The following is a 14,279-nucleotide window of genomic DNA, read 5'->3' on the forward strand; positions in this document are numbered from 1 at the left end:
GCAGGAGAAGAACCTGGTTATATCTGTATTTGGGAATGACTGCATGTTAGTGATGTGGAGGAAGGGACGTGGGTGACAGTGGAGGAGGCCAGGAGCAGAGAGGAAGTCACTGCAGTTTCACAGGTGAGAGGTTCCGAGGGCCCGAGCTGACCCTGGGCAGAAGCTCAGGGCTGAGGGTCAGGCTTTAGAGATTGGGGTGGTGGCATCTACGTGACCGGTGGCCCCTGAGGTGGGGGTGGGTAGAGAGGGAAAGGAGGTTGAGATGGTACCAGTCATTTGCTTGATTCACTCTCTCGCTGAAGAAAAGGCATCAGTATTGGCAGATGCTGCCATCAAAAGGCTCGAAGCAGACCTTGGCCACTTCTAGCTCAGTATCGGTGCATCATCTTTGTGGGAACCACAGGCCACTGGCCTTGGATCCATGCATTTTGGGAAGTGAGCGGTGTCCTCCAAAGTTCTCTGGAGCCAAGAAACAGATCAAGGTGGGAGAGAGGGGCCCAGGAGATAGTGGAGAGCACAGAGGAGGACACTCCACAGCCCTACAACTAACCATAGATTTTGGTTTCTGATAGGAGGTGCTGCATTTACTGCGAGGAGCCTCACAGGAAGTCACGCTCCTGCTTTGCCGACCCCTGCCAGGTGTGCTGCCTGAGATGGATCAGGGCTGGCAGGTAAGGGGCAGTGCCCTCTGCTCTCTCCACATGCCTCAGGTTCAGGCACTCCTTTTCTTGTCTGGTGGGTCCTGAGAAGCCCAACTTTGCTTTTGTAGTGTTCAATGCCGTCTACTTTCCTTGGGGCAGGAGAGTAGCTGGCCCCCAAACCTCAATTAGTCTGTGACAAGTTCATGAGGTCCTACCTCTGCCTTCCCCTTCCTCTCCCTGCTTCTGCCTCTCCCAGTATTTGGCTCTTCCTGTAGATGGTTACATGTTTAGATCTTGGCTGTGAAACTTCTAGAACTAGGTTCTCTGGCAGTCCAAGCACCAGAGAGGGGAAACCAGGAGCAACGGGAGTAGATGGAAAACCAAATGAAGGGAAGGTAAGAATTTCCATTCTGAGGAATGAAATGGAGAGAAAAAAAAGAAGAATATATGTCCACCCTTCTAAAACATGAATTAGGCATGTATGGTCTAGTGCAAAGAAGGGAAGCATTGGAATAGGACAGTTCAGAATCCTTACATTGATGCCTGTATTAGGTCCTCCAGAGAAATAGAACCAATAGGATGTGTGTGTGTGTGTGTGTGTGTGTGTGTGTGTGTGTGTGTGTGTGTGAGAGAGAGAGAGAGAGAGAGAGACAGAGACAGAGACAGAGACAGAGATTTTAAGGAATTGGCTCACATGATCATGGTGCCTGGCTAGTCTAAATTCTGCAGAGCAGCCTGGCTGGCTGGAAACCCAGTAGGGAGTTGATGTTGCAGGGTGAGTCCTAAGGCAGTCTGGAGGCAGGCTTCATTCTTTCTTGGGGAGCTCAGTCTTTTTTCTCTTAAGGCCTTCAACTGATTGAACGAAGCTCACCAACATTATAGAAGGTGATTTGCTTCACTCAAAGTCTACTGATTTACATGCTACTCTCATCTAAAAAATACCTTTATAGAAACATCTAGATTCGTGTTTGACCAAATATCTGGGTACTGTGGCCTAGCCAAGTTGACACATAACGTTAACCATCACAATACCACCTGTTGAGTCCTTGGGCACAGACTCTGCGGTAGAGATTGGAGTGCAGGAAGTTTATGGGGACGGCTCTTGGGGACACCCTTGTGAGGGTGAGAGCACAGCTGGGCAGAAGGGGAAGTAAATGTGTTGCAGCTGCAACAGGGGCCTCAGCTGACCTCACAGGGAGCTCTGAAGCTGGGATGGCCCCACAGAGCTGTCCCGAATTGGGACAAAAGAGCCTGTACCTTTGCTCTCTGCATCAACCAGTGCTGGAGTAAGAGCTGCCCCAAGGGAGGGGGCCTAACTTTGGCCGAGGCAGTTCCCTTGAGCTGAGCACAATTCCTGTGGAGGGGATAGCTGTAAGCTGCCAGCAGCCAGCAGTCCTGGCACCTGGGGGCTGATGGCCTCAGTTGTGGAGGGGGATCTGTGTGAGCACCCTGGAATCACCTGCACCTGCTCTGTTTGCTGCAAGGACCTTGGGCACTTGCCTGACTTCTCTAGGTCTCATGATTCCTCATCTGAGACGTGGATAAGATGTGGATAAAATCAATCACTTATCATCACTGAGGGTGAGAGTCACTAGACACAGCACAGGGACTTGGTGACCCAGATCCTCTTGATGCTTGGACTCCAAGAGGTCATTTGATACCAACTCTGGTGAGAAAAGAGCTATGGGAAGGAAATCTGAAAGTTTCCAGTTGCCAGTCTGGAAAAGAAGGTAGATGACAGCAATTGTGTTAAGCAAATGAACAGGGCAGGGGAGGGTCAAGCTTCATACACACAAAGATCAGGCCAAGGGGCTGGTACCCAGTGTTTTTGTGAGATATCTGGTAATGCCAGGGGAAGAGTTGTGCTTCTGTCCTGGAGAAAAGCTCCCCCAAGGAGAGCCCAGATGCATCTAGTGGGAAGGGCTTGGGGTGAGGAATGGTGGGCATGCTTCCTCTCTCCTCATACCTGAGGACCAAGTGCAAGAAGAATTTTCATTCATTCACGTGGCTCCAGAGGTCAGATTGAAGACCAAGGAAGAGAGTATTTAGTTCAGAACTAGAATAAAGTAGTTATGAGAAGGAGGCGGCTGTACAAACATCTGGAATAAGGTCATTCCAGGCAGAAGGAATAGCAAGTGCAAAGGCTCTGAGACAGGAATGACCTGGAGGTTTGAAGGACACAAAGATAACGGTTGTGCCTGGACAGTAGCTAATGAAGGGGAGTGTGGAATGGGAGCAGTTGTAGAGGGAGTCAGGGACTGCACCATGTGTGACCTTGTAGGTCTTGGTAATGTGCTGATTCCATCCTGGCTGCAACAGGAAGCCACTGGGCTGGGAGGGGTGGGAGGGTGAAGGGTGAAGCAGGAATATGGCCTCATCTGGTCTGTACTTTAGAGAGGTCACTTAGGTTGCTGGTGGAGATGGAGTGGAGCAGGTAAGTTGGCAGCAATTCAGGTGAGATATTGTGGCTTAGACTCAGGTTGTAGCCAAATAGCTGGTAAGTGGTCCGATTTGGGATGTGACTGGGAGGTAGAGCCCATGGGATGACTTTTGGATTAGATATGGGTGTGAGGACAGAGAGTAGAGTTTGGCTTGATCAACTTGGATGAATGGTGGCACCACTTACCATGATAGGATGTGCTTGGAGGGAGAAGTTTAAAGTACGTGGGGGAGAAAAAGTAGCTCTTGATAGCGTGTAAACTTAAATGTTTGTGGAGCATTCGATGGAGATGTCTGTTAGGTAGCTGTTAGTGGAGAACTGGTGTGAGGTCGGGGCTGGAAAAAGCGAACTTGGAATTGTCAGCAAATAATGCCACTGAAAGCCATAAATTGGATGAGATCACCACGGGAAGGAGTACAGAAAAAGTCAAGAAGAGGGCTGAGAAGTGAGCCATGTGACACCCCAACACTGAGCGGTCTGGTCCAAAGAAATGAGACAGCACATGAGACTGAGAAGGGGCCTGGGAAGTGGTCCAGGTAAAGGCAGAGTTCAGGGTAAACTCAACGTTTAAGTAGAGTAAATTCGTAAGGGACATTCTCAAGAAGGAGGAGGGACCAGTTATGCTGAATGTTGCTGAGAGTTAGAGTGAGATGAGGACAGAGAATTATCCTTTGGTTTTAGAAAGATGTAGGTCACTAGAGATCCTAATCAGAGCTCCTTCAGTGGAATGATGGAGACAGAAGCCTGGTTGGAGTGGGTACAAACGAGAAGGAGGGGATACAGAAATAGTGAGTACAGATGCTCATTTGAAGAACAGAGAAAAGGGGTGGATTGGTACCAACTTTGGTACCAAAGCAATATTTTGATTTTGCTCAGTGTGCACCGTGGATCCAGTAATCCTTAGCATTTCTTTCAATAGACACCTGTGCTCTCAGCAGACAAAGAATTCACCAGGGCAACAGGCACTGACAGAGAGCAGAGCCCCAGCCTAGATCAAGAGGACAGCCAGAGGGACAGTGCCTCCGCAGATGCAGGGGAAGGCCTGGGTCTCAGGCGAGAGTCTTTCCAACAGGCCACCAGAGAGGCACAATGGGACCAAGACACAGAGAGACGCTGGGCCACTTCCTCGACTCGTCCTCGGGATTCCTACCCTCATTTATTCAGACTTCACCAAGAAATGGATGCATCAACATTGGCTACCTCTTTGGAAAACGATATGAGGCAAAACTGCTATTCAGTTTGTGATATCAGGAGACTTGAAAGGTAAGGATCACCCCTTTGCAGACATATTATAAATTGTATGCATGTCATTGCTAGAAATTACAATCAAGCAATTAATAACTATGCTCAGATGCTTGCTGGGCCAGGACTGTTCTGGGCATTGTAGGGGAGGAAGAAACAAGAGAAGCATGCAATCTGGAGCTGCTGTAACCACAACTTGTGAGCTTTTGGGAAAGCAAACCCCACCCAGAGGTCCCCCAGTACCCTTGGAGGCTACAGATGGCAGGCCTTGGGGTTTCTTCCCCACACACAGACCTTTGTCCTGCATCCCTCATGGCCTCTTGAAGCACCATGGTAAGAGAGAGGTTCCCTTGTGTACATCATTTCTATTGCAAATATAATGCTTTATAATCAACACCAGCTTAAGAAAAAAAAACAAATCTACGTCTTTAAGACCGGACTGAAACGTTCATTTTAATAGCCATTTGTTTTTTTTTTTAACATAGTCTGCTTTTTGTGCTCATCCACCCCTGAGTATTTCCACTTCTCAGTCCTGTTCTGATGGAAAACAAACTCTTTCGCTCAGTTTGATGAGTATTTTTACACATAGCCAGGGTACTTAGAAACCTGTTAGGAGCAGAGAGAGGGGTACAAATACTGAGAGAGGGCGAGACATTGCTCCTAGGAGTGTGCTAACTAGATGCATGGGTACAAAGCAGACAAATAACGAGGAACAATGGTTTGTGTTTGACACTGTATAAACCCACTGATATTAAATAGCTCTTAATTGTTGGTCATCCTAGAAGACTGACAAGGGCAAATCTATAGGGACTAGCAGGTGACATGAACTATGAAGCGGCCGGGGTAATGCAATTAGGAAAGGTGAGATCCGTGACAGACAGGAGCCAGGCATATGTTTCCTAGAAGCATCCAGATACAATTTTTAAAGTATACTGTATTGTGCCAACTAAACAAAATCCAACTACTCTGCGGAGTAGAACAAGGTGGGCAAGCACGTTCATTAGTGGTATTCATTTTCATTGTTTGAAAATGCATAAGCACGAGTGTATGTATAGTTCCTTACATTTGCATTCTAGGCAGTAATTGATATACTTGATCTAATGATAAAGGAAATAACCTACAGAGATTTATCCAAGGACAACTATTCGTATGATCTTGTAGGAAATATAAAAGGAGTGGTACACTTCCCTGTAGACATGGGGCCACTCTTTTGGATTTTTAAAGGTTTTACTGATAGACAGTTTGGGGTGATGGGCTGGATTATAAAGTGACTCTAGGATTATGTATAAGCCTGGAGTTTGACTTGCCATGTGCCTTTAATATAATATAATTATTACTTATTAATAATAGTATTTAAACTAATTATTACTGTATGTTGTCACTGTCTCATTCATGGACTCACAGAAATTCAGGGTTGTTCCGTATAAAAATGGTCTCATCTAACTTCATATCCCATGCTGGAATCTGCTCTGTGACATCCCTGAAGTAGGGGGCCTGCTTTTACTTGAATATCTCCAGGGAGGCCGAAGTTGCTGCCTCTTGAGGTGGCCCATTTTATCATCGTGTAGCTGTTGATCAGGAAGTTCTTCCTTATACTGACGTGAAAATTGCCTTTCTCTATCTTCTACTCATAAATCCTGATATGTTTTCCTCCTGTTTTCGTCCCTTCTTTTTTAAAAAAATAAGAAACATCACATCATTTCATATTTCTGAATCAAATTAAATTTGGCTTAGCATGCCTACTTGCAAGGGTATACCAGATGCCCAAAATCTGCCATCCTTACAGGGGGCTGCCCCTTCCTAGAATTATACTAAGGGCTTCTTCAGAACATTCTGGTGAAGCCCCAGATCATCATTCCGTCTTGGTTGTTGCCCCATGCTTGCTACCCAGGCCATGTGGTCCATGGAGTTACAGGGGGGCAGCCTTGCTATTCTCTGCCCTGACTCGCTCCATCACCAACTCCTCCCCCTTGTACTTACCTCCCACAGCCCTGGTGATGGCAGCGCTCTGCCTCTTCACATTTCCTTTTACTGTGTTTCACTTGTACTGCGTTTTCTCTTTTCCATTCAGGAACCTTCCTTTCTCTACAGAGGAAGGACTCAAACCATATTAGCTGCTCCTCCGATGGGACCTTAGCTTGCACTTAAAGCACACATAGTTAGTGACTGCCCCCTACAGGAGGAAAAGCATGGCACAGGCTCAGCAATCCCTGGACACAGTTCCACCAGCTCCTGGGTAGGGTCAGAATTAGGATTCCAAAGTGGGTTTGTGGTTCTTTGTGGTTCTCCTTTGAATATCCACAGCTCAGTTCTGAGGTGGCTGCCCCAGGTAACTGCCTCTTGCTTCTGGCATCCCTGAGTGAAGTTTTCTTTCTGCAGTTTAGATCAAAAAGAGTACTGACTTCTTGATCATATAGCCCTGGTTTCAGCTCTACCACTTACTATTGTGTCTGGAGAGTTGCCTTTCCTGAGCTTGAGGCTTCTCAAATGTAAATGAAGACCCTGGCAACTCCACAGGGTGCTGTGCCCTTCAAAAGAAATAACACACGCAGAGCACTAGTCCAGAGCCTGGCATGCAGCAGGAACTCAAGTCGGTTTTCCTTCCCTTTCCTGAGCCTTTTTCAGCTAAAAACAAGTCCCAATCAGTTAAAATTCCCAGCAAACTGCCAGATCTTACCATCTACCAGGTGGTTACTTCCTAGTCTAGTGGCTGCCAGCACCCCAGCAAACCCAGAGTGTTCATGGAGAAGTTTTACTCTTGTTTCCCTGTTCTCTTCTTTTACCACACTGTACACATACTACTACCATACGGTAGTAGATCTTTGTAAAACATGTAATAAAGCAGTACAGTACATTTTCATGGAGGAACACTGGAACTGTGTATCTTCCAGAGAGAGGACTTGGTACTTGGCTGGAGTTGCATCTTACGCAAGGTTAGTTTCTAAAGTAGGGCATAAGGTAAAATCATATCAAGTCACATTACCCTGAACATCACTTTGGGAGATGTGATGTTTTTCTCCCTTGGTGTGGGAGGAGATTACTTTTTCTTTGGTTGAGCCTCAGATGAAGTCTTGTAACTTGCATTTATGGGCCACGCTGACTGCAAAATGCTTCTCTTTAAATGCTAGCCTCATAGGAATGAAGGGATGGCAGATTCAAGTTTCCCACTCACGTTCAGTTCAGGGCTTAAACTCATTGAGTGAGAAGTTGGTTGTTGCAGAGTGTTTAAGGTTTATTTCTCTTCCCTTCCCTTCCTTCCTTCCTTTATCTCTGTCTCTGTCTCTCTCCCCTAGCATATATACTTATATTCCTGTAATTAAAATGCATCTATTTTCAGCAAGTATCATTTAGAGAAAGTGAGGATATAAGTCTTCATGGTTATTTAAGAATGCAAAATGAAACCAAGTCCTTGAAATGAACCTAAAGTTACTGTATATGTTCTGGGGAGGGCAGTGTTCCTGGAATAGCAAAGGATACTTAGGAGATTAAGGGTCTAACTTAACTGCAGCTGCCATACCAGGTGTGACCTCAGAGTAGCTGGCCGAGGGTTGAATGAGCTGCTAGGTGAGCAGGGCTGTCGGTCAAACGGAAGGACACAGGGGACCCCTGTGAAGGCCTGCTCTGCAGCCAAAGTGTGACCGAGAGGAGTGAGTGGGGCAAATGCCTGGCCAGGAGCGGCAGTGGTCTAACCCAGCAGAGCAGAGCCCGTGGCAGCCTGGGGCTGGGCGCTGCCTGCAGTAGGGTTCTCTCCGCAAGCTGACAGGCTCCCTGGGGACACCCCCATACACGCCCACTCTCACGACTCCTAAATACTGAACTCCAGCTCAGGATTATCAACTGAACTTCACCCCCAGCGATCCACTGAACATCTCTACTTGACGTCTTAGAAACACTGCAAACACAACCCCCCAGATGTTAAACTTGGCACCGGCAGGAAGTCCCAGTGGCACTCACCAGGCTAACGGGGATGTGGGGCGGGCCTGGTGCTGGAGAGCTGGGGAAGGCTGAGCCTCACACGAAGAGACACAAAACCCGACCTTGTTGTGAGCTTACCCGCAGTAAATAGGGCAATTACAATACCCGGTATTTCAGGCCTGAAATGCCGTCTACTCATTTGACTTGTCTTCCTGAAAGGTGAATGTGATTTTGGTGGCTCAAGTTTCTAAGGAACAGCTCTCCTGGGACATTGGGCATGGGGTCTTCCACTCTCAGTAAATACCCTGTAGCAAGCAGAGGCTTCACGATGATTTCGCTGACCTCAGAGCTGAACCGGGATTCCTTTCCTTAAAAGCAGTCGCTGAAGAATTGCAGGATCTGGTGGCAGGCCTAGTGCCAGGGCCCTGCCAGCTTGTGTGGAGGAGGCAGCTGGGCACACCTGAGGAGACCCAGGTGGGGTCTCCAGATTCTCCTCTAAGTACCATCTGTCTACAGGAGGCTCCTTTTGTCAGACAGCTTGGGAGGGAGAGAATGAGGGCAGGGAGGAGCCGAGGTCATAAAATGTACCCGGGGGTAAACAGAGAGCTCGGAACACTCTGATCCCTTCAGGTTCTAGATGGAGCCCTGCTGCCTTATCCCCAGGTCCTGAGCTGGCCTTGAGCCCTGGGGGAAGGACTCTCACTCTCTACCTGGCGTGTCCACATGCCAAAACATCTTATCACATTCTCCAAATCTCCAAGTCTCACCCCTTCCGTGAAATAGGCTCTGCCTGGTGGGCTGTCTCGGGCCTTTCTGGACCTCTTCTTGCCTCACATCCTTTTCTCCATGCCCACAAGCAAACTCCAGGTCAGAGCTCCAAGAGCAGCCTGGTGGCCTGGGTGGAAGGGTGGATGGAAGGGCAGTTATTCTCCCTGAGATAATGGCCAAGATGCCACCCTGGAGACCACTGAGCCCCCTCTGGACACCCAATGGCCTTGCCTCTTGCCTCTCAGGCTGATGGCCTCCCTGTCTCTCTTTCCGGGCAGGGCTAGTAGCTGGAGCCCCAAATCCAACCTGGAGAGCAAGGAGCTTATTACAAAGGTTGGAAGAGCACGGAAGTGGGAGGTGAGGCGTGGACAGCCAGGCGCTGCAGTGTTGCCACCTGCTTCTCCGCAGCGAGGGAAGGAGATGGTTGCTGCTGGGGGGCAGGGGAGCAGCGGCAGGGTGGGCCTGGGCACCAGCTGGATTTCCTGTCCTTTGACAAAACTTCCATGGTATTCCCTCCCTATGTTTATAAGAAAACACACTTTCTTCACAATTTGGTCAAATACTTTAAGGTGTTAAATCAATTTTTCCTTAAAGAGATTAGCGATTTTAAGAGATTGTTTTCTTAAAGTGAATGTTCCTCTTTAGTCCTTATGCATATGTTCTTCTTTTTAAACACATGTGTGTGTATATTTACAGGAAATGCCCATTTACATGAACTCTGTATCTCTCTTGAGCAGAAATGATGTCTCTTTGACAGCAAACTCAGGTTGGAACCAACACTCCAGCCCTACTGGGGAGGAGGGCCAGCTACATGGGTGTTTGGGGGCTTGTAGCTATAAGGAGGTGCCAGCACTGATTTTAAGGGAAAGATGTATTGCAGGAAAGAGAAAGGGAGGGCAGGGGCACTGACAAAGCCAACCTATTGATTTGGGGACGGGGAAGGAGGCTGATAAACAAGGATCCATGTATTTGGTACAAAGCTCAACCTATGTGCATTTCTTTTAGATTCTCCTACTCATCTTCTCTAACCAGACTCTCGACAGATATTTTCTGAGTACCCTGTCTGCATGTTGGAAGCACCGTGCCCAATGCTCTGTCATCTTCATGGACTGCTCTTTCTAATCAAAAACGTGTGTAGTGACTTTCGGCAGCCCCTGGAAGGCTTATTCTTTCCCTGTTGCTTCTGCGTCTTCCTTGCCAACCAATGAGCTTCACCGTTCATCTGCTTCCTATGTCACACAGGGAGTAAATGTCACTCCAGCTGGCTGCCTCTTCAAATAGACACTGTTTCAGTGCTCTGAAAAGGACCTGATATTTGGGCAAAGTGCTTTGAAGGTCACCTGCTTGAGTTGTTCCCAGCCTCTTGCTTTGGCCCTTTCCATCTAATTCCTCTGTCGAAATAGCAAACGTAATCATAGTAGTAATCATGACATCTTCCATTTACTGAGAACTTACCCTGTACCAGGAGCCATGGGTGGCTGTAACAGAATTATTTAATGTAAGCATCCCAATGCTCCTATAAGTTTCTTAACATTCCCATTTTTCAGATGAAAAAACTGAGGTTCTAGAGAAGTTAATAAACTTGCCTGAGGTCTGACTGTCTTCCCATAGGAAGCGTCAGTACTAAAACTGGGTCATAGCTCTGCTTTTGATCCATGTCCTCTGGCAAGTTCCCGCATTGTCTTCTGGACTCGGTAAGGAGCTCCCCCTGCTCCCATAAGGCTCTGTGCTGCCTCTACCATAGCACTTACTACCTGATTATAACATTTGTTCGCTGCTCGCTCTTCCCATTAAATCAGGGGCTCCTCCAGGTCAAGGGCCATGCCGTATTCACTGTTCATCTCCTGACCCCAGAGCAGTCTCTGGCAAGAACTGTTTCAAGCCTGGCTGGCTTGCCTGTGATGTGTCATGATGAGCATCCTGAAAGCAAGGGAAGGTGGGGAGAGGAATTTCTGATCAATACTGGAAGACACGTGGGTTTCTGTTTTCTAGTCCTGAATTGTACAGTGATGATGATGAAGGTGACATGTGCCATCTACCTGAAGCCCCTTCTCTCACCTTGGAGGATGAAGCATATCCTACTATCAGCTCTACATTGGAAGACCAGCTACCCTGTGGAGAATGTTTGAAGGCAGATTCAGGGACCATTCCTTTACCGCAGTTCTGTTCTTGGGGTACTTTCTCAGAGTCTTTGCCTCCAGAAGAGTGCCATGAGAGTGACAGCGAGTGGAAAGAACTTGAGGAGGCTGAGGACCCAGATCTTGGCACCCTCAGGTGGGTATCACTCTGTCTGGGTGGAATGAGGCTGGACTGAGTTCTTCTAGTGGGGCTCAGTGTCTCCACTTTGGCTGGGTGATGGTCTATGCGCATCACCATGTTCCCCTTGCATTCCCTCTTTGGGTCATACCTCATCATGGCACTTATCATGGTACATGTTCCATGGCAACGACCCTATGAGATAGGGTTATTGTCATTCCCATTTTACAGATGACATATTTAGGACTTTCCTAGGGTCATATAGTAAGTGACAGTCAGAGTTCAACCCCAGGTCTCCCACTCCATGGACCCCCTGCTCAGTGCTCTCCTCTGCGGCCTCCTGCATGTGGCTGGGCCCACCATCTCTCCTCGGGCCTCTCTCTTTTGGTGGGTTGCTGGTAAAGTTCTGATTCCTACTTTGTCTGCTCCTGACCGCCCTTGGGCTAAATGTATTGCAGAGAAGAATCTTGGTATCATGTAATGTGGCCCTTCTCAACAGCCCCTGTGCCTCAACACAGTGAGCTCTTTCTTGATCAAGAAACTCAAACTGTTGACACAAGGTGCTGCCAGAAGCTGGGACTGGGTGACCGGGCTGGAGTCAGATCAGAGTGATGAAGACGTGGGAGGAATAAGTGTAATAAAAACCGTCAAACTTCAAGTAGAGAGGGTTAAACTCTTGACCAGTTGGTAAACCACCCAGCATTCTGTTAAAGTGCCTACAACATAGATAGTTCCAATATTTGAAAAATGCTCAGTGTTCAAGAAACTTTCAGATAAATACATTTTCAAGACACATCGAAACTTACCAAGGCACTGGCTGTGAAGGTTTAGGTATAATTGAAACACTCTCGTTCACTTTCATTTCATTGTGTCCCAGCTACATTTTCATCACAAATGATTGAACCGGACTCTTAAAGCACAGAGGCAGGCAAGCTGATAAGGTGGGTGGATATTTGAAATTCAAATATGACGAAAGAGCTGGTTCTTATCTGAAATAGGAAGCAACACGTTGATAGAGGAGATGACATGGAGGCTTTGAAGACCCTGTATGCCATTTATGGGGAAGTCAGACACTCTGACAACTTTGGGAATGATGCATTACAGATTCACAAAAGTGTGCAGTGAGCAGGGAGCAGCTTATATGTGGAGGGCAACCTTCCCAGAGGGAGCTCCTCAGGGCTGGGAAGCTAAAAGAAGATAGGGTAAGCAAAGCTTTGGGGATCCACAGGGCAGTAATTAAGGCCTATAAGTGTTAGTACTTATGAAATGTCCCAGGAGATCTGCAGTGCCATGGGGGGAGGCGGCAGAGAGCAGAGTAGTGAGAGCAGGGCTCCAAGCCAGACTTCGCCACTCACTAGCTAAATGACCAGCAGCAAGTGACTTTTAAACCATCTAAGACTCAGCTAACTGACTGCCAAGTGGAGATAAAGAAATCCATCTCATGCTGTTCCTGGGAGGGTTAGATGACAACGCGGCTCACATGTTTAGCACACTGTGTGGCATGTAGTAACAACTCAAAAAGTGTTAGCTACTTTTAATCATAAAGGAGGAAATTACTGCAGTGAGATGATGCAACCTTATTAACGCATTCAATGCCGTCACTTTTTTCCCCATGTAGACAGAGGACTGGTGCCCTAACATGGGGTGTGGGGTGGATGAGGAGAAGTCCTGGTTTATGGCAAAGGTGTCAGGATCCAGGGTGGATGGAATAGCCCTCAGCTATGGATGACGGCTTGGGATGTAGTTAGGCTGTGTCCTGTCACAGTCACTTACCTTCCCTGCTGACAGAAGGCGGGCCTACACGTGTGGGTGCTCAAGGTGTGAGTTCTCAGACTGGGCTCCATGGAGCTGACCACAGATGTGCTTCAAGGCACCTGGGGAGCTCTACAGTTAGAATGTTGACTTGCTGCTTCTTTTGGAGAAAGCAGCTCAACATTCTCCAAGTTCTCTAGGAGAACAAATCCCCCAAAGTTAAGGGCCTCTGTTGTATATATTCTCTCTTTCATCCTGGAAGTATGGAGAAGTTTTGGAGGGTATAAGAGGACTTTGCTTATGGATGGAGTCATGCATCCTTTGAAACTGTATAACAAATTACTTTACTTGGTCCTTTTAGATATTGAGACAGTAATAGCATATAGGTAGTTTCTATAAATGATTTAATTTAATCCTCATTTCAACTTTGAGCAGTATTCTTATTCCTCTTCTATAAACGGGGCTTGGAAGGTTTATTTAATTTGTCCAAGATCATACAGCTAGCAGGGGCAGATTCACACTGCTGCTATCTGATTCTACTTTTGGTGCATTTTTACATTTCCCCTAGAATGTGCCTGTCCACGTAGACTTGTGTAACACACATGTCTTTCCATCACGTGTCATGAGTCCTACTCTTTCTCTCTTATGAGGCTAAAACAACCCCTGCTGTCCAGTGGGATTAAGAAGGCAACTGAACTGTTCTGTTTAGGGAAGGCTGCTGGCCAAATGGCAAGGCGACCCAGTAAAAGCTGCTTATTGTTTTAGGTGAACAGAGAAAGTGGGACAGTCTCCCAAGGCAGAACCTGAGGGTTTCTGCCTGGACATCGTTCTGACTGTGATCACATGGAAGAGCCCTCAGATGTTGGTCCAAAGAATGTACCCACATACTCCACAATAAGGAAAGAGGCCAGTGGGGCCCTGAGGAGGTGACCTGGGATGGAGTGTCTGGCCCAGTTGTTAAGAAGTAACTTCAAAAACATCATGCCTGTCACTTCTGAAACTCATTTTGAATAGTGGTCGTGACCCCTCTTCAGTTCTGAGGTTTATGTTGAATAAAGCTCTGTGTGTGTATGTGTGTGCACGTGTCCTCGCATACTTACAGGGGGCTTCGCCTGGTGAAAGAATTTGAGAATCAACCTCCCACATCAAGATAAGCCAGGACAGGGTGCGGTCTTGCTGGTGCACTGGTCACACTTTCTGGGACAGATGCCTTGCTCCAGTTGGCACTTTTGGGTTCTCCATTGGTTGAAGGAGTTTCCATGGTT

The 14,279-nt window shown here is 47.4% G+C and overlaps 1 protein-coding gene across 1 annotated transcript in view; it reads left to right on the plus strand.

Annotated features, from left to right (window-relative positions):
• The window catches only part of FRMPD2 (FERM and PDZ domain containing 2), a 31,736-nt gene extending 21,457 nt beyond the window's left edge, over positions 1–10,279 (plus strand). The window contains exons 6-8 of the mRNA XM_007453440.1: positions 573–671; positions 4,001–4,344; positions 10,012–10,279. Coding sequence (XP_007453502.1) covers positions 573–671; positions 4,001–4,344; positions 10,012–10,060 — 492 coding nt within the window. The 3' untranslated portion in view covers positions 10,061–10,279. The remainder of the gene's footprint in view (positions 1–572; positions 672–4,000; positions 4,345–10,011) is intronic.
• Positions 10,280–14,279: the final 4,000 nt, after the last annotated feature.

The sequence above is a fragment of the Lipotes vexillifer genome, unplaced genomic scaffold, assembly GCF_000442215.2.
Source record: "Lipotes vexillifer unplaced genomic scaffold, Lipotes_vexillifer_v1.1 scaffold2641, whole genome shotgun sequence".
Classification (NCBI taxonomy): Eukaryota; Metazoa; Chordata; class Mammalia; order Artiodactyla; family Lipotidae; genus Lipotes; species Lipotes vexillifer.